The 17,346-nt window shown below is 28.2% G+C and overlaps 2 protein-coding genes across 2 annotated transcripts; both read right to left on the bottom strand.

Moving 5' to 3' along the window:
- Positions 1-1,462: 1,462 nt before the first annotated feature.
- On the bottom strand, positions 1,463-10,226 carry LOC145192412 (asparagine synthetase domain-containing protein 1-like). Its single transcript, XM_090086283.1, has 12 exons — positions 10,023-10,226; positions 9,716-9,931; positions 9,182-9,304; positions 8,872-8,988; positions 5,697-6,418; positions 5,427-5,616; positions 5,069-5,103; positions 3,384-3,564; positions 3,226-3,293; positions 3,019-3,102; positions 2,791-2,881; positions 1,463-1,940 (listed from the first exon to the last, which is right to left on the bottom strand). The coding sequence occupies exons 1-12, from the start codon at positions 10,071-10,073 to the stop codon at positions 1,761-1,763; spliced, it is 2,058 nt and encodes a 685-aa protein (XP_089942409.1). The 5' UTR covers positions 10,074-10,226; the 3' UTR covers positions 1,463-1,760.
- Positions 10,227-10,361: 135 nt separating this feature from the next.
- On the bottom strand, positions 10,362-16,945 carry LOC145191954 (uncharacterized). The gene is made up of 9 exons (XM_090086290.1): positions 16,618-16,945; positions 16,252-16,296; positions 14,995-15,164; positions 12,991-13,114; positions 12,791-12,880; positions 12,558-12,633; positions 11,823-11,883; positions 11,058-11,229; positions 10,362-10,566 (listed from the first exon to the last, which is right to left on the bottom strand). The coding sequence occupies exons 1-9, from the start codon at positions 16,672-16,674 to the stop codon at positions 10,489-10,491; spliced, it is 873 nt and encodes a 290-aa protein (XP_089942416.1). The 5' UTR covers positions 16,675-16,945; the 3' UTR covers positions 10,362-10,488.
- Between the last annotated feature and the right edge of the window lie 401 nt (positions 16,946-17,346).

Below are 17,346 nucleotides of genomic sequence, written 5' to 3'. Positions count from 1 at the left end.
CTAATTTTTCCCAGGGAAGATTTTAAGCTGGGTTTGAACCACCCCAAGCTTGCACCAACCACTCTTGCCCCCGGTGCGGAGGTAATTACGAAGCTGATGATTTTAATAGTTTTTACCAGTGAAAACCAAAAATTTGTAAATATGTGTTATAATCTTTGATTATAGGTACTCGAAAAGCTTATGATTATGCATGTTTTTTTTGCCATTCTAAAAGAACTATGCTAAGAAAAAATCGGTTTTAGGGACAAAAATTCTTGATGCTACGAAGTTCTCCTTCGAAAACATCGCAAAGCCGTGATTTCGAAGTAAATATTACTCATAATTATTTACTCATAATAATTACTCACAATTAGTTACTCATAATAGTTTTAATTTTTTTATTTTATGCAATAGAGCAGTTTACAAAGTTGTTAAGTTTTTGAAGGTCCACATTTTTACAAGTAAGTAAAAGATCATCATTCAGGTTAGTCGTATTACGTATAAGCCTTTTCCTTACATGAACTTGTAACAATTGATTCCAGTTGAAAGTTTTTTTTTTTTTTTTTTTAAGAACAATTTCTGCATCTAATAATTGAAGTTTAGAGTTTTTTAAATTTTGCTTCTTCTGTTTCGGAGAAAAATAGTGTAAATAAATTTTTTTGGAAAAAAATGTCACAGAAAAATACAAATATTTTTAAAACTTGATTTAAATTTTTTTCTAATATTGATCCTAAGGTGATCAAGATTAATACCGATTGCGTATTATATTTTGAAGATCAACACCGCATTTGTTACTTTTTAATCAACATAAAACATAATGTTTTTACCCTATTTATACAATTTTAATCGGTTAAAAACAGATAAATTGGTTTTTTTTAATAATCATCATAAATGTGCTATATATGGCACACTCATCGTAATTTGTCACCACAATCACGCATAATTATAGGATCGGCATGTCCAAGTTACAAAAATAATTTTAACGTAAATTTCTTCTGATCAAATATCCTACGTTTATTAAGCATATACAATTTAGACATTTGTGTGTTGGTCATGACCAATGCACACATGAGCTTATGTAATCTATATTGTTTAGAATTTTAAAACACTGGTCTTGTATGCTCATATCTATTCGTCTTATATTCAAAACCAAAAAAAATGGTTATTATGAAACATCGTTTATTATAAATTTCTAATACTCAACGTTCAGCGAACTAGGTTGTTAAATATATTATTCATTTTGACTAGTTTCTTAGTAAAATAAACAGAAAAATTCAATCTGAAATTGTGGGTAATTTGAAAAATTGTAGAAAATCTGTTACATTCATTGAAAGAGAAGTTAAAAGCAGATTTTCTAACAAAAGTAAAAATACAAACGCCACCACCACCACACCACCAGTCTTTGAGAAAAAAAGAATCCTCTGAAGTGTAATTTTAGTATCGGATTATTAATATCAATATGAAAACAAACTCTGACAGGGGGTTGAATTTAAAATTTTTTTAAATCGTTTTGACGAGAAAGACGTGAACAAACCTGGGTATGAATTGTCTTCAACATTTTTAATCTACATAATTTCGCATGCAATTTAATCGTTCAATGTGATACACAGAAGTCCATATTATCTACAGAAGGTTTTAAAGATCTCACGCATATGGGACGATTCACCGCTAATAAATAATATCACGGACTCGTTCAAACTGGATTCATCGATAAAGATTTACGTTTCAGTTTGCTTTACTTCCTAGTATTAGTGAACTTCATTAAGAAATCGTCCTATGCGTTACGTGAGTCTCTCGCAGCGCTCTGCTCCTTTTTCTTTGGAACTTTCCATTTTCGCAATTTTCGAACCAAACTGAATAGCCCTTTTCGGTAAAGAGCTACAGAAGTGCAGACCTAGATGACCAGCAATTTCACGAAGCAATATTTTTTCTCCATACCCTCGCGGTAAACGAGGGTCACACTAGAAAAGCATGAACAAACGAAATAAAAAGTTGAAAACTTAAAACAATGAAAATATATATACAGCGGTGGTAAAAATAACAAATACATGACCCTATACATTTAGAAAAATACATGTTACTCTCAGCAATTGATGAGAATTTATGATTCTTTGTTATTTTTATGTTTAGTGTTAATACATATATCTTTACAAAAGTTAATAAGTTTTCTTTAATTTTTCTTATGTAACTAACAATTATCTTTAAGTTGGAAATTTAGTGGAAAAAACAAATACAGAAATGGTTAGTTTGAATTTATATTGAGAAAAATCAAGAAAATTCAATGTTTATATGATAATGTTTATATGCAAAAGGTATGTTATTGCTTTATACATTACCTAGAACAATTAATTAATATTTTTGTTACATGTCCTTTTTTTTTTAACTTAAATAAGTGTTTTAGGCATGCTGTTGACCAATATTTAACATATTTATAACGGATTAACGTACCATGATGCTTTTACAGCCTCCAAATAAAGCTTTGCATAAATAATGCGAAGATTTCTTACCTCCACAAAACACTTTTGCGTTGCGTTTTAACAGCCTGCTTACCTTCAGACAGATTTACAATTACAGAAAAATGGAAACGTTAATTTAATACAATTAATCAAAACAGTCACACAGGAAAATATCGAATGTTTGCGTTGCAAGAAAAGACTGTAAAAATGTTTGCGAAATACTTTACAGGCAAAAATTAATTCTGTTGTTACATGCTATGCAAAATGAAAATGAAGCAAAAAGAATCATTAGAAAGTTTATTGACGTTTGTATTTTTTTAAACTTTACAAAGGTAAAAACGTTTTGTTTACATACTTTAATACAGGCTGGAAGGCTTGAAAGAAATGAAACCACGTTTTCATCAAGAAACGGAAACCTTGCCTCACGCCCATGATCAGAAATACATCTTAAATTTCAAATAAAAATATCAAGTAAAATTTTTTTACATAACAATCACTTTAGAAGGTAAAATATTCAATACTCTGTTCGTTTTCTGATAAAAGTTGAAACGTGCTTTTATATTTAGAGGAACAGCTAAAATACCTGTCATCTCTTCCAAGATTTCTTGATGAAATCCTCTCCAACTCCATATGCATTTCTTCAGTTAAACCCACCCACCCGGAAGATCTGGAAATATTCATTCAAGTGACAGTTTTAAAATCATATTCTACTGCATATTTGTTTACGCATAGATTTAAAAATAATTGTCTCAAACATTTTACAAATACATTTCAATAAATGCTGACTGACTCATATTTTGTTCTGTGCCTAGCATATCCTCCTAGCTGCTCATCAGCACCCATTCCACACAATAAAACCTGTAAACAAACATGTTTAAACTTATTTTGCTGTTATGATAAACGATAAGAAAAAATAACAAACAAAAATTCAAATGAATAGCATGTAACCTTAACTGGACTTTTGTAGCATTCTTGAATAAGATCAAGAGAGTCACTGGAGGATATTGAGTCACTGGAGGATGTTGAGTACAGCTTTCCTAAACCACGGGCAGCAAACCATAATGCACAACCAATACTATCATCCAAAACAGAATCCAGAGGGTAAACTAAATCTGAAATCCTAGATTTCCTAAACAAACAACAGTAAACAATAATTAAGAATTTATAATGATAACCATTTTACAATAACAATTTGATGCTAAACTACAATATGGAAATATTGACTTTCAGACTAATTATATAGGGTGCAACAACAATTTGCAGATTCATTTTAGCTTGGTTTTGTAATGTAAATGAAAAATTTCCAAAACTTGTTTTTGTTGGTTAATGTTTAATTAATGCTTTAGATTTGAATGAAACTGTAAATAAAAAAAATTTTAGTGAAAATTTTTAAAATGGAAGCCAAAAGAACTGAACTTTTGGTTCTTCAGTTCTAAAGTTCAGTTTTTCACTTCTAAAAGAACTGAACTAAAGCTTTAAATTTGATTAACGCAGGTTTGCCTGAAAGTGAAGTGATTATTTCTGGAGTTTCTAAAGCTACATTTTACAAATGCCTTCTCCAGTGAACCAAAAAGAAGATAAAAAGTTCACAAAAAAGCTTAAAAAGCATGCTGAAAAGAATCCTACTATGTTCATCAGAAAGACAGCAAAACTGGTCGATGTTGATGAGAAGACAATCAGAAGAACTCTAAAAACACTTGGAAAAGTCAGTGTAACCCAACCTACAAGCCAACTTTTGACAGAAAGGCTAAAAACTTTGAGATTGGAGTGATCAAAGAAGCTTCTGAATCAGCTGAAAAGTTATGCTTTATCAACACTCAAAGTTTTTTAACATGAAAATCTTTTCATATTGACTGTGTGATCAACAGACGAAATGACAGATTCGCAGTGAAAATAAGTGATAGGGTACCACCTGTGTGTCACACCAAGCACCCTCATTCCATCATAATGCTAAGAATCATCACTTCTAATGGAGAGAAATGTTTAATCTTTATCAAAAAGAAAAAGTTACTTTTAATGTGAATACCAGCTTACTTAACATTATGGCAACTTCATTTTTCAACAGGACAATGTACCCTGTCATCAGAACAATATGGCTAATTTCTGGGCCAAAGACTGTTGACCACCATCCAGCTCTGACATGAATCCTCTCAACTAGAGTGTGTGGAGTGTAGTTGAGAATAAAGCTTTCAAAAAGGCCAACTCAAATGTCAAGTCAATAAAGTGATTGATTGCCCATGTTTAGAACTCAATGTCAAGAGACTATATAATCTGCACCTGCTAGTCCTTCTGCCCTAGGCTTGAGATACTGATCAAAATAAGGAGACCTAATCGAATGTTAAGGGAGGAAAAACATTTATCTTTAACTTTTATCAATATGCCATGAATTTTTTAGTGCTTTTAAAAGTTCATTTTGAAAAATTATCTAAAAAGTTCATAAATTGCTGCTGCACTGTAGCAGCAATTTATGAACAAAAAAAAATCAGTTTTTGGCAATACCATTCAGTAAATGCATTTAACATAATTTAAAAAGAAAATTGTTTTAAACATAAGAAACTTCAACGCTAAAGGCTTTGAACTGTCAAAATCAAAGAGGAAAAAAAATTTGTGAGGATGAAAAAAGATAAAATCACCTTTTTTCTTGAAGCTCTTCTAATGTAACATCAACCTAAAGAGAGAGCATTCACTTAAGTTTCAGTAGATCATAACTTCTTTTTGTTGTTTGGAAAAATTCATAGAAATATATAGAAACTTATATTTTACATTCAGAAATAATATGATCTATAATAATGGTTCTAAAAATAAAATAGAAAGTTTTTTTTTTTTTTCAATTACCTTTGTTGCTATTATAGAATCATCCTAAAGGGCTAAACAGGTCTCCCATTAAAGAGGTTTTGTGTGTAAATATTAGCAAAACAATAAAACTGTATAATTTAGTAAATAAAATAGTAATAAGTAGTAAATGTAAAACCTTAGAGAAAGTTTACTCACTTCAATAAAGTTCCATTTCCTATCAGTTGGCAACTCTCTTAAAGCAAGTTTTCCTGATACTCTATCTGGAACATCAAAATTGGCTATTTCGTTAGTTTTTTGATCACTTTTTCTGAGACCTTGCTTTGCTGCAGGTTTCTGTTGAAATGCAACATTTATGAGATCAATAGGCTCATTTTTTGGAATACATCTAAAGAAACAAACAAACAAAAACCAATAAAAGCTTTAACAAATAAAGCAGCTATAAACTTAAATAAGATCTTGACATACAAATCCGCTAGAGATGCCAGGACAACTGAATCAACACCACCAGAAAAAAGGATTCCAACATTTGCATGTATTTTGCTGATACCATCATTAAGCTCCATATTGCATAATTGACCAACAATTCTGGGTAAGTTGTAAACACGAGTTTTAACAGACTCAAGTAAAATCTCAAAAAATTGATTTTGTAATAGTTTTATAGAGTAATATTTAATAAGTTTTGAACTGCTGTTCAAAGTGTTGTGCTGGTCAAAATGTGTTTCTTTCTCCTGATCACATAAGCAACACTTTTTACTATTATCAGTGCCTTTCAGAAATTTATTGACTTCTAAGGAAGATAGATGATCTGGTGACAGTTTACTCCAACAACCACAGGTGTTCAGCAGACCTGAATCAGCTGAACTAAGTAACTTATTTTCATGTACCATTTGCTCAAAATTGTCATTATCATTACTGGTTTGTTCATAATAACATGATTGCTGGTTTGTTTGTATACTTTTTAAACTAATTTTTTTTTTTTCATCCAAATTTGTTAATGGAAAAAGATTTTCCTTTCTCAAAGTATCAACTGGTTTAAGACATCTATGTTCATAGATGCATGTAGTGAATTGTGTTTTTTGATCTAATGTAGATATTGGGAACACCTTAGTAACATCAGAGATTGTTTTATCTTGTAGATCATTAAGCCGCATACAGTAAATACATTTTGCAGGCACTTCCTTAAAGTCCTAAAAAATTTTATTCATTGAATGTAATTGTAGAATCTAATTACTACAATAAATGAAAGAATACATTAACAAAACAAAACAAAAAAAGGCAATATCATTCAGAAGGAGTTTACACATAAGAATCAATTCATCATTCAACTTAATACCTATATTAATTTATTACAGTGTCAAAAAGTATTGCAGACTATGTACACAAGTGACATGAAAAAGAGTTTCAACAGAAAATATTATGGGATTAGCAAATAAAGTTGACAATTGTGTTCCAATATGATTTAAAAAAACAAGTGAAAAGTTTAATAAATATAAAAGTATAAAAATGCATGCTGCTCATATGCAATGGATCAAGAATCCAAAACTTAGAAACATATCTTAAAGTTAAGATATATCAGGGCTCATTGAGTTGTTAAAGAATAGTTAGAAGTACATTTTAATCATTCATACAATTTATTTCGTGATTGTACTGAAACAAAAAATTTAAAAAATTTAATAAACTTTGGGGCTTTTTGTTATTTCATGATTTGAGAATCTTAGTTCAAAAACACTTTTCTAGAAAAATCTTGAAATAAAAAAATTTGATCTTTAAAACTTGTTGATTCAATGAATCATTTCACTACAACATTAGAATTAAAATTGAACCCATGAAATCTGTTACTACATTGACCACTAAATTGCTGAAATGCATCAATCAAATTTTAACAATTTAATTGATCTGAAAGTCATTATTAATGATTTATTGAGAATGATTATTGAAGTAATGATTAAGCTGATCTGAGAATGTAAAAGTAATAGGCTTTTTTTATACATAGAAGTATGTAGATCCATTACAGATTTTTAGAAAAAAGTTTGCAACCCCATGATCTAGTTGTTGAAGTTTCTACCTTGTCAATAGGACAAGCACTTAGATCTACTTCTAATCCAGTGCATTATTTACTTTTGTGAGAGTACACTCTTTTGCATTTATTTTTTATTTCTCTATCAAACCAAATGTCTTTGTGCCACTGGAAAAGAGGATTTAACAAATAGTTTTCAAAAAATCAGATTTATCTTTAATTTATTTAGAACTACTTTAATTAAATTAGTATTATTTTTATTTAAAATTACTTTTATTTAGAACAAGCTGGAATACCTGGGACTTTACACTGTGTATTCCAGCTAGCATATAGTAAAATGAGACATTTTATGGGGGTCTGTTTAATAAAAAATATCTCTCTTTTTGTTTCAAAGTTTTTTGTTTAAATGTTTCTTTTCTGTTATTCAAAAACTTGTAGGCCACTGGCTTAGGGATGGTCAGGAAAGGGATGCCAAAATTTTAGCTCATTTGGACAAATCCCCACAGATTTGCCTCACTCCACCTTCACCTCCTCACCTGGGGCTAATGAATGGATGAAGGGGTTGGAACTTGGTTCCCGCTATAAGCACCCTGAACATTGACCCCAGGGTGATCAGTACCTGGGCTAAAACCTTTTCTGGGTGAAAATACCTCCAAGTGTAAAATTTGCAAATGCACAGCTTTGGACCAATCTGCACCAAAGGTATGTGATTTGTGTTCCCAAATGCACTTTTAAGTCACTTAAATTTTAAATCCTTTATTTAAATGTTTGAATTGATACAAATTTTATGGCCTAACTAGAAAAACATCTTTCCTGCATTTAACTTTGGATACACATTATAATTTATTTAAAGTAAAATGCCTTATAGATAAACAATCCTTAACAGATTTTAAATGCCTTATAGATAAACAATCCTTAACAGATTTAAAATTTTTTTTTTTCATTTTTTCCAAATGACATAACTATCTTAGTGCAATTGGAGAGTGGTTTTGCATTGAAGTCATGAGGGGAAAAAGTCCATACTATAAATATCTGCTTTGCTTGTAATAATTTCTTTGGATTTATTTGTCGGTATCCTGCTACACCACCACCATCTTTAAACCACCACCATCTTTAAAACACATCTGATACTCCTCACTGGTATAGAAAAATATTTAACAATGTTTAAGACAGATCAACCAACATTTTTACTAGCTATTTGATTGGGGGTAGCATTTTTTCCTTCCATCACAATTGTCATACACAATTGCTTTCTGGCTTTAGGTAATTGGCTATTGAAGGATAAATGTCTTTTGAAGATAAAAGAATAACTTTCTCTTCTTGCCAAGTGTAAAGGAATGCATTAAAGTTACCTTTTTTACTGAAGGAATCCTTATATGCAATTTGTAAAATGTTGTCTCATATTGTTCACTTAGATGTGGATTTTCTTTTTTAAAATTATGAATTGATGCTTAAAAAAAAAGCTATCTAATTTATGAAGAATGTAAACTTTTGTTGATTCTTCACAAACTTTCAAAAATTTTTTTTGCACATTTTTGAAAAATTAACTTTTTCACCTATTTCAATTGGTCAACAGTATTGTAAAATCTAATTTAGAAACAATAAGCTCTGATGCAAAATTACCATATCGAAATTCCTGCGACCAACAGATGAAAGTACAAAACAATTTTCTTTAAAACATGATAGCAGGCTCCTTCTCCCATAGCAATCTCGGCCATACCAAAGACAATTGGTCTTTTCCTAAAACAAATACATAGATATTCTATAAATTCTCTGATAATACTTGCTAATATTATTTTTTGCAAACTAATTAAATAGATTTATCAAATATAAATTTTTTAATTTTTCTAGCAGAAAGATTATCAATTAGTAAAAATTACTTGAAAAAATAATATAAGGAGTATAAAATTACAAGATAGGCTAAGTGATGTACCTGATAATAAATAAAGGCTCTTGGACCGTTTATAGAAGAAAATACATCAATTATCTCTTCATCACTGTTACAAATAAGAAGTTTATTCATAAGGATTTCTGTATCATTAGCAAAACCATCTACCTACAAATGATTTGTGAAACTAAAAGACTGTGAATTAACTTTGGCTTTATCTTATAAAAGAAAGTAATACTTTAAACATTAGATTACATATACATAGATTACATACATACATACATACATACATACATACATACATACATACATACATACATACATACATACATACATACATACATACATACATACATACATACATACATACATACATACATACATAAATACATACATACACATACAAATTTCAAGCAACACTTTAACTTATTTAAAAACTTTCAAGCAAGACCTTAATTTGTTTTAATAAATTAAGGCCTTGACTAAAAGTTTTTTAATACTTCATTCTAGTTAATGTTTTAGTGAATAATCACTATATAGCTACATAAAAGATTATTTTCAATTTTGAATATTATTTACCTTGAGTCCTCCGCCAAAAATCTCACCATTCCATAAAAGCACATCACCAGAGCTGGAAACAAGTGGCTGTTTTGTTAAGTTTCCTCGCAGATGAAGTACGTACCCATAAAATGTGAGATTGAAGGCTTTACCATCTAATATGAATTCAATGGCATAACTTCCTGAAACATCTGGGCCTCTTCTTGTCAAGATGCTTTGGAGAGATTCTGTGTTTACCTTTTAGTCAGAAAAATAACTGAAAAGTGAAATTCAATATAGAAATTTGTAAAATTAAATGAGCAAAGTTTCTCAATAGAAATTTTTTTACATTTTGCTGCTGTTTGCTTTTGATAGTGAATATACAGAAGATGCCACACATTGCACTAATAATTAAAAATTGTATATTGATGCCAGATTAAGTCAAGTCAAGTCAAACATGAGGGAGTGCTTCTAGAGTAATAGCACAGTTTTGTACTTTGCCCAGGTAGAAAAATACAATTTCGATCTAACAATTTTAACTATTTTTTTTATTTTTAACAAAATTTAAAAATTTTACCTAAATTTAAAAAAGTTGATGTAAACTTCATAAAAAAACTTTCACTGAATCAAGTTGGTTTCAAACTAAACTAAGTTAATATTTATATAAAAAGAACCAAAACAAACAGAATAGAATGACATTTTTTCTTTGAGCATTATTTACATTATGATGAATAACATTATTTGCAAGACAATTTTCTCTGTAAAACACAATTGTTCACATCTGAGATTATTAACTAAAATAAATCAAGTGTGATTTATTTCTTTTTATAACTGCCCTGCTTCATACGCCTTGACTTCCCAAGTCGTTTTCCTTTGCCACTTTTTTTATTTCTCTGAAAAGAAAGTTAAACGTCAATTCAATTTTATAAATACCAAAACAATTACCAACAAAAAAAGAAATCAAACAAACAGTGGTTTCAAAGGAACAGTGATTTAGTTTTACATTTTAAAGAAACAAAAGTAATTCAAAGTTTTAAATTAAATTTTCAAAAAAAAGTTAAATTCAATAAACAAAGTAAATAAATGAATCATAAATGAATCACCATTTTAAATGAACATAAAGAATCATAAATGAATCACTATTTTAAGAAATGTTAGTGCTTTTAGTTTATATCTAAAAACCAAAATACAAATTTGATTTTTCCAACTATTACAATTAACAAAAATAAGTTACACAGTTACAAAAATAAGTTTTTGGAAAACAACTGTTTACAATATTTATTAAATCACTGTTTATAGCATATTGTTATAATAATTATAATTAGTATAATAGTGCATGTTAGGCAGTTAGTGAATAAATTATTAAGAAAAGAAAGATACTTACATTTTGATTTCCAATTTTCGATTTTCCATTAATGTGAGGTTTATATGAACTCATGTCTTTAGAACTCTCTGCATCATTTTTCTTTAATTTTCGTTTCTTTCCACCAAACCCAAACTTTTCATCTTTGAATTTTCGTTTCATTCCACGAATGCTTAACTCTTGTTGTTTACCTCTGGCAGAAAAAAAAAAAAAAAAAAGTAAAATTAAGAATACATTAAACAAGCATCAAATTTACATTATTTTGGTATAAACAATTTGAAACAATTATAAATACACTAGAGTTCATAGTACAATTTTGAGATTTTGCAAGAAAACAACTCAGAGTTCATAGTACAATTTTGAGATTTTGCAAGAAAAGTTAAATAAGGAAATTTTGATCAGCATAATGGTATCTCATGCTTGAGATTGTAGAATATTTACTCAAAAAATTGTAACTATCTTTTAACATTTTATTTAAGTAATTTTTTTACATTTACTGAAGTAAGTTTCTCTGAAACATTTTGAATAAAAAACGCTTCCATAGAATAGTTTTATTTGTATTTATATTTATTTGGTTCCTGCCACTTTTTATGTGAGTGGAATATTTTGTAAAAGTTATTTTTGTTTGTTATTAAAGTTTTATACCCCTTTTTTTTTTTTTTTTTTTTTTGTGTGTTGTAGGAACAGACAAGATATTACATAATAAATTATAAATGTTAATAAAACAAAAATATATTGAACAATATTTTAAAAATCCAATATGTATCAAGCAATAACATCACTAACTTAGTTTTAGTTGCAGTGACATCAAATATATCATTATCATCATTTTCTCTCTTCTTCTTTCCTGAAAAAAGAAAAAAGAATTAAAAAAAAAAACAATTTTTTCTTTAAATAAAACAAAAACATAACAAAAGATAGTCAAAGTTTGCTATACAAGAAGATTTTTGAATGAAGATTTGAAAAGAACCGTTTTCTTTAACAGGATAAGTTAGCACAAACATAAAAACATTTTTAATAGCTTAGTTGCAGGGGCTTTAACTGCATCTTGGGATTTACTACAGAGCACAAACAATCTTCTATATAGTATATATTTTTCACTTTTCTTGTATAAATGAATGAAAATGAAAATTTTTAAAAATTTCAAAACAGTTCTTCCTAAAGCAAGTATTAGTTATTAAAAAAAATAGTGGTGTGCCTAAACTGTAAGAAGACATCTTTGATTGTACCACTTAACAATAAGACCCAAATAAGTCTAGTAATAAAGTAGCACAAGTTGATTTTATGAACAGCTGGTAAATTATCTTTCATATATTTGAAAATTTGAGCTAAAGAAAATTATCCAAAACATATCTAAAAGATTAAGCTCCAAATATTGCTCAATCTCAAGGTAAAAATTTACATGTAATTTCTATTGATACCATAAACATGAACACAAAAAAATTTGGTTAGCACTGAAAAAGGAGATGCAACTAAAAACAACATAATGGGAAGAATAAAAAAAAACAACTAATAAAAAACCTTTTTTCAATTGATCAACGGCATTTAGCATTTTCTTTTTTTCTTGTTGGCGTTTCTGTAGGACTTCTTGTTGTATCTATAATAAAGTTTAACTTAGTATTTCCTCAATAATAAATTTCTTCTTAAGCTGTTACATTTCAAATGATACCTAATATTTAACTGAAAGAAAAGATTTCACTATGATTTTTTTTTTTAAAAAAAAAACTACATTTGGGAATTTTAAATATACTTACCTTCTTCCCTATTTTCTTTAGCTGTCTCTGCTTCTTTGCTTTCTCAGACTTTTCCATGCTCTCTTTTCTTTCTACAAGTTTTTGCCGAATCTAGTAGTAGAATATTTTGCTATACAATAATTTGATGCTAACTGAAGATAAAGGAAATTTTAAGACAAATAAGTTAAGTTTATTCTTTTTTTTTTGATGTTCAGTCATACTTTTTGCATGTGCGTATCTGACTTCACCATTTCTGCAAAATAATCATCAGGTCTTTGTGTTGGGACTCCAATATTTCGAAGTTTTTCTAGTGCTTCTTTTGCAGCATGCTGTGCTTGGCAATAACTAAGTAACAATAAATTCATGTTGATGAACTAAACTTAAATACTACAAAATATTTCAAACGATAGGAAAAATCACTTCAAATGTAGTAATATAAGATCATATAGAGGAGCAAAATGGAACTGACTGGTGATTAGTTGGTAATGGCAAAATATGGTGTAACTATTAAAATTAACTATTAAGATTAAAATATAAAAGAAAATAAATTATGGGATCACTTTAAACATTTCTTTTGTATTAGAACAGAATCCATAATTTTTTCTTCAGATAATTTAAAATTAGAGGTAGTGACCAATTAATGATTAACCAATAAATTGATTCTAAAAAATTAACTGTTAACCAATTAATTTCTAGATAATGGATTAATATGCCTTTTTAAAAAATTTCTACTTTTTGACAGCAATCAGGAATTACTTATACCTTTGTCTTGCACTGCTGAGAAATGGAAGAAACAATGTATGTTTAGTGCAGTAGTAGAGCCTGGCTGCCATTTAAAATGTTGTCAGAAAAAAATTCTTTTTGAAGTTTGGAAGTATTTTTATCAGAAAGTAAAGACAAATCAATATTAAAGTGCAAATATTTTTTGGCCGAACTTAAATTTCATTCATTAACTTCAAGTTTCTTGTATCATTTAGAGAAAGAAAAAATTTTGCCAACCAAAACTCTTTCAAAAAAAGTCAAAAACTAAACAGCCAAATACTACTCCTTGTTTTAATAAAATAGGTAACAAAGCTGAAGAGGTTAGTATTGGAAATTCAACTCAACAGCTCAAGAAGAACTAATCAATTATGATCCTGATGATGATAATTACAATGAAGAATGCTGGAATGAAGAAAGTAACAGTTCTGTTGATGAGGGAATCCAGTTTAATGAGGTCTATAGTATTTTTATAACAGGTTTGTAAATTAGTTGTTTAAAGAATCACCACTTCAAAATGATATTCCTAAAAACATTTGTAGAACTTATTTAGGAAAAAAACTTATTCTGGATACTTAAACAAGATGGAATTCTCTGATCAGTATGTTAAAACAATTCTTGAAATTAAAAAATATTATTGGAAAAGCTCTTATGAATACATCCAGAACAGATTTGATTTAAAAGAAGAACATGATATTGTTCAGGTTCTTGATACAGTAGAGCTAGGTGTTGTATGGCAAAATAGAGACTGTGATCTTATAAGATCTGATAAAATTATTTTATTTTTACTATAATATTTTAGAGAGCAAAGTAATAACAATTTTACAATAACAAAATTTATTTACTGTTGTCTCTGAGAGAATATAAGAAGAAACTATAATATTCCTGGTTTACTTTGCTATTTAGATAATCCGGATGACTATAAATCAGATTTAGAATTACCAGATCTTTTAAAGTACCCAAATAAAAACAAGATTGCTAAAACAGTAAGAGAGATATGAATGTTTATTTCTACATAAGGATAATAAAAGGAAAAGAGAATCAGAAGTTGAATTAGCATCAGAGTTTGAATTCATTTCTTATATGGAACCAATGAGAAAAAAAACTAAAGTTAAAGAACTAGCAGAAATTCTATCATCTACAACTTCATTAATAGGAAGATCTAAAGGACTAACTTGTAACTCATCCCCTCAAGAAATTTCAACTTATATTAAACAATCAAATGGCAGTATTTGAAAACTCTAGAAAAAAGCCATGTTCTTTAGAAAAGATTTACAATCCCAAATTAATAAACAATTATTCAATTAATTGATCAATTTTGCAAGGATTAGTCATTAATTGATTAATTTAAAATACTGATTAATCTACCACCTCTATTTAAAATGTAGCTTTTAAAATTTTGAATTTTAAATAGGAAGTGCATAAAATTCATTAGTAAACAAAATTCCAGAAAGAAAAAAAATTACAAAAGCATTTCACGCTTAAAATCATCTTCAACTTCTGATGAAACTCCAGTATTAGTTGCATCTTTATTTGTGCCAGGTATTTCAAGTAGGCTTACATCTGTAATAACATCCAAATAATTAATCCAGTCTAATTTTGTAGTCATTTGGGACAACAACATTTCCATCATGTCCTGAAAAATTAAAGCAGGAATAATAACTTTATTCCTGTAAGTTAAAAAAGAGCTTAATGTATTATATTTAGAATTTAAATTTTTTTTTAAAACCAACTAATTTTGTTAAGGTTATCTGTAATTATAACTAATTTGGATCAGGTAATTTTAAATTTGAGTGTGATCTCAGTACTATTTAAATATTCAGATAAAGATATCTTTTAAAATTACTAAAATTCTAAGTATCACTAACAGGATCAATATATTATTTGATAATACCTCTTACATATATACACAAACACAAAACAGCTAATATTCTGATTTACTCAGCTATAAGTAAATCCTTTGATTAAAAGCAAGACAAACTTAAATAATAAAAGAACACCAAAGCAAATTGGATTTAACTAACTATGCATAAAATTTTTTTTAAAGGTGCTGAAGATGTCAGAACACTTTTTTCACTAATATTGCTAATGTTGAGTAAGATTCAGCATGTTGTTTTCAGTGGCAAAAGGGATTTTCCTGCATTGTGGCGCATGATTTTTGTAAACTCTTTTAAAATTTATTTTGCCATAAAAGATGTGGCCAGTTTGTTGATATTGTTTTTGATTGACTAAATAATATTGCACTGAGATACCATAAGTTTAAATACTGGGTCCAAATTTTAATAAATTTTCAAATACCATCAAAAATTTTATTAAAAATCAATTCAAGCATAATCATTCATAAGAAGATTAATGGGAGTTTTTCCTTTATTGCATAGATATAAAAGTGAAAAGGCAAGTTACAATCGGGGAATCTGACTTCCAACATATAGATTAATAAAGCTATATGTGTTAAAGATAGAAATATGGTATGATAAAGTTTGATATTTCAATATTTAATAATCTTGGTCTACTAGGATACTAGAGATTTGTAGTTAATGATATTTTACTCTACCAAAGAAATGCAATGAGACTATTTTGATAATTTGATTAAAGATACTGCTCTAACACAAGCTCTTATAGACCTTAGAAATTATTAACACAAGCTCTTATAGACCTTAAAAATTCAAATCTTGACTTTAATATGTAAAATAGATAATATATAAAAATATAAATACACTTACTTTGTCAAAGAAGGGTTGCCTTTTTTTCTCTTTAGCTCCTAAATCCTAAAGAAAAAATTGATATCAAAATTCATAATTAAATGTAGAGTACAATTAACTGTTATCATTCCATTTTTTTTTTATAACTGCATTCTAAATTTTTTGTTAAAAGAAACTTGAAAATTATCAATAAAAAAAATCAAATTTTAGACTATCAACAACTTTTTGATTTTAAAATGATTTATCAGTAAAACTTCATTTTAAAAGTAAAAATATATTTACAAGTAAAATTATATCTCAGATATGGAAGCTCTTACAAACTATCAGATTTATATTAGAGTTAAGTTTCCATCAGAATTATAAGGATTTCTAAACTGTTTAACTTACCTCATCCTCATTTTCTTCTTCACTAGTTGCTTCTTCTTCGCTAATTTTTTTTTCCATTTTTATATTAACTACATACACAGCATTTATGGTCAGGTAAGATACGTGTAGTCAAATTTTACATTCAATTATTAGTTAATATTAAATAAACCTTTAAGTGGTAAAAAGATATCTGAAAAATATTTCAGTAATGTTTAGATGAGCAGTATAACTTTTATCAGTGAAAAAAGAAGAACATTTTTGCAATCGTTATTAAAATGGCTACCTAGTAGCCCTAACAATTTAAAAACACTATAAAACATTCCATATTTAACGACCACATGTAGTTTATACCGTAAAAATGTTTTTCTTTTTTCTTTGGAGAGTTTTACGGTCAATATTAAAAAACCGGATAAACTTTATTATCTGAAAACAAATTTCAAATTTCTCTCTCTCGTACAAAGTAAAAGATCAAACGTGCAGAGTAGGGTGGAGCTTATTTTAGCGAAAAAAATTTTTTTTAACTTTGATGGTCCTACCCGTTTAGGTTGTTTCTTTCAAGTAGAAAACACTCCCATAAAAATTTCAGCATAAAAATATTTATATTTAGGGGTAGCTCAAGTGCTCCAAAGTTTAGAAAGTTTTGAAAAATTTGACAGATCAAGAATAAATTAACGATCATTTTTCATTTCATGTTACATCACAGTAATCATTAAATGTTATAGTTTTTGACAATCATCGATTAAACATAAA

Source organism: Hydra viridissima, unplaced genomic scaffold (assembly GCF_058129835.1).
Source record: "Hydra viridissima isolate aposymbiotic clone 2 unplaced genomic scaffold, HvirCarnegie_v1 scaffold_1, whole genome shotgun sequence".
In the NCBI taxonomy this organism is placed as follows: Eukaryota; Metazoa; Cnidaria; class Hydrozoa; order Anthoathecata; family Hydridae; genus Hydra; species Hydra viridissima.
The sequence above is the reverse complement of the archived record's forward strand: the minus strand, read 5'-3'. Positions and strand labels throughout refer to the sequence as shown.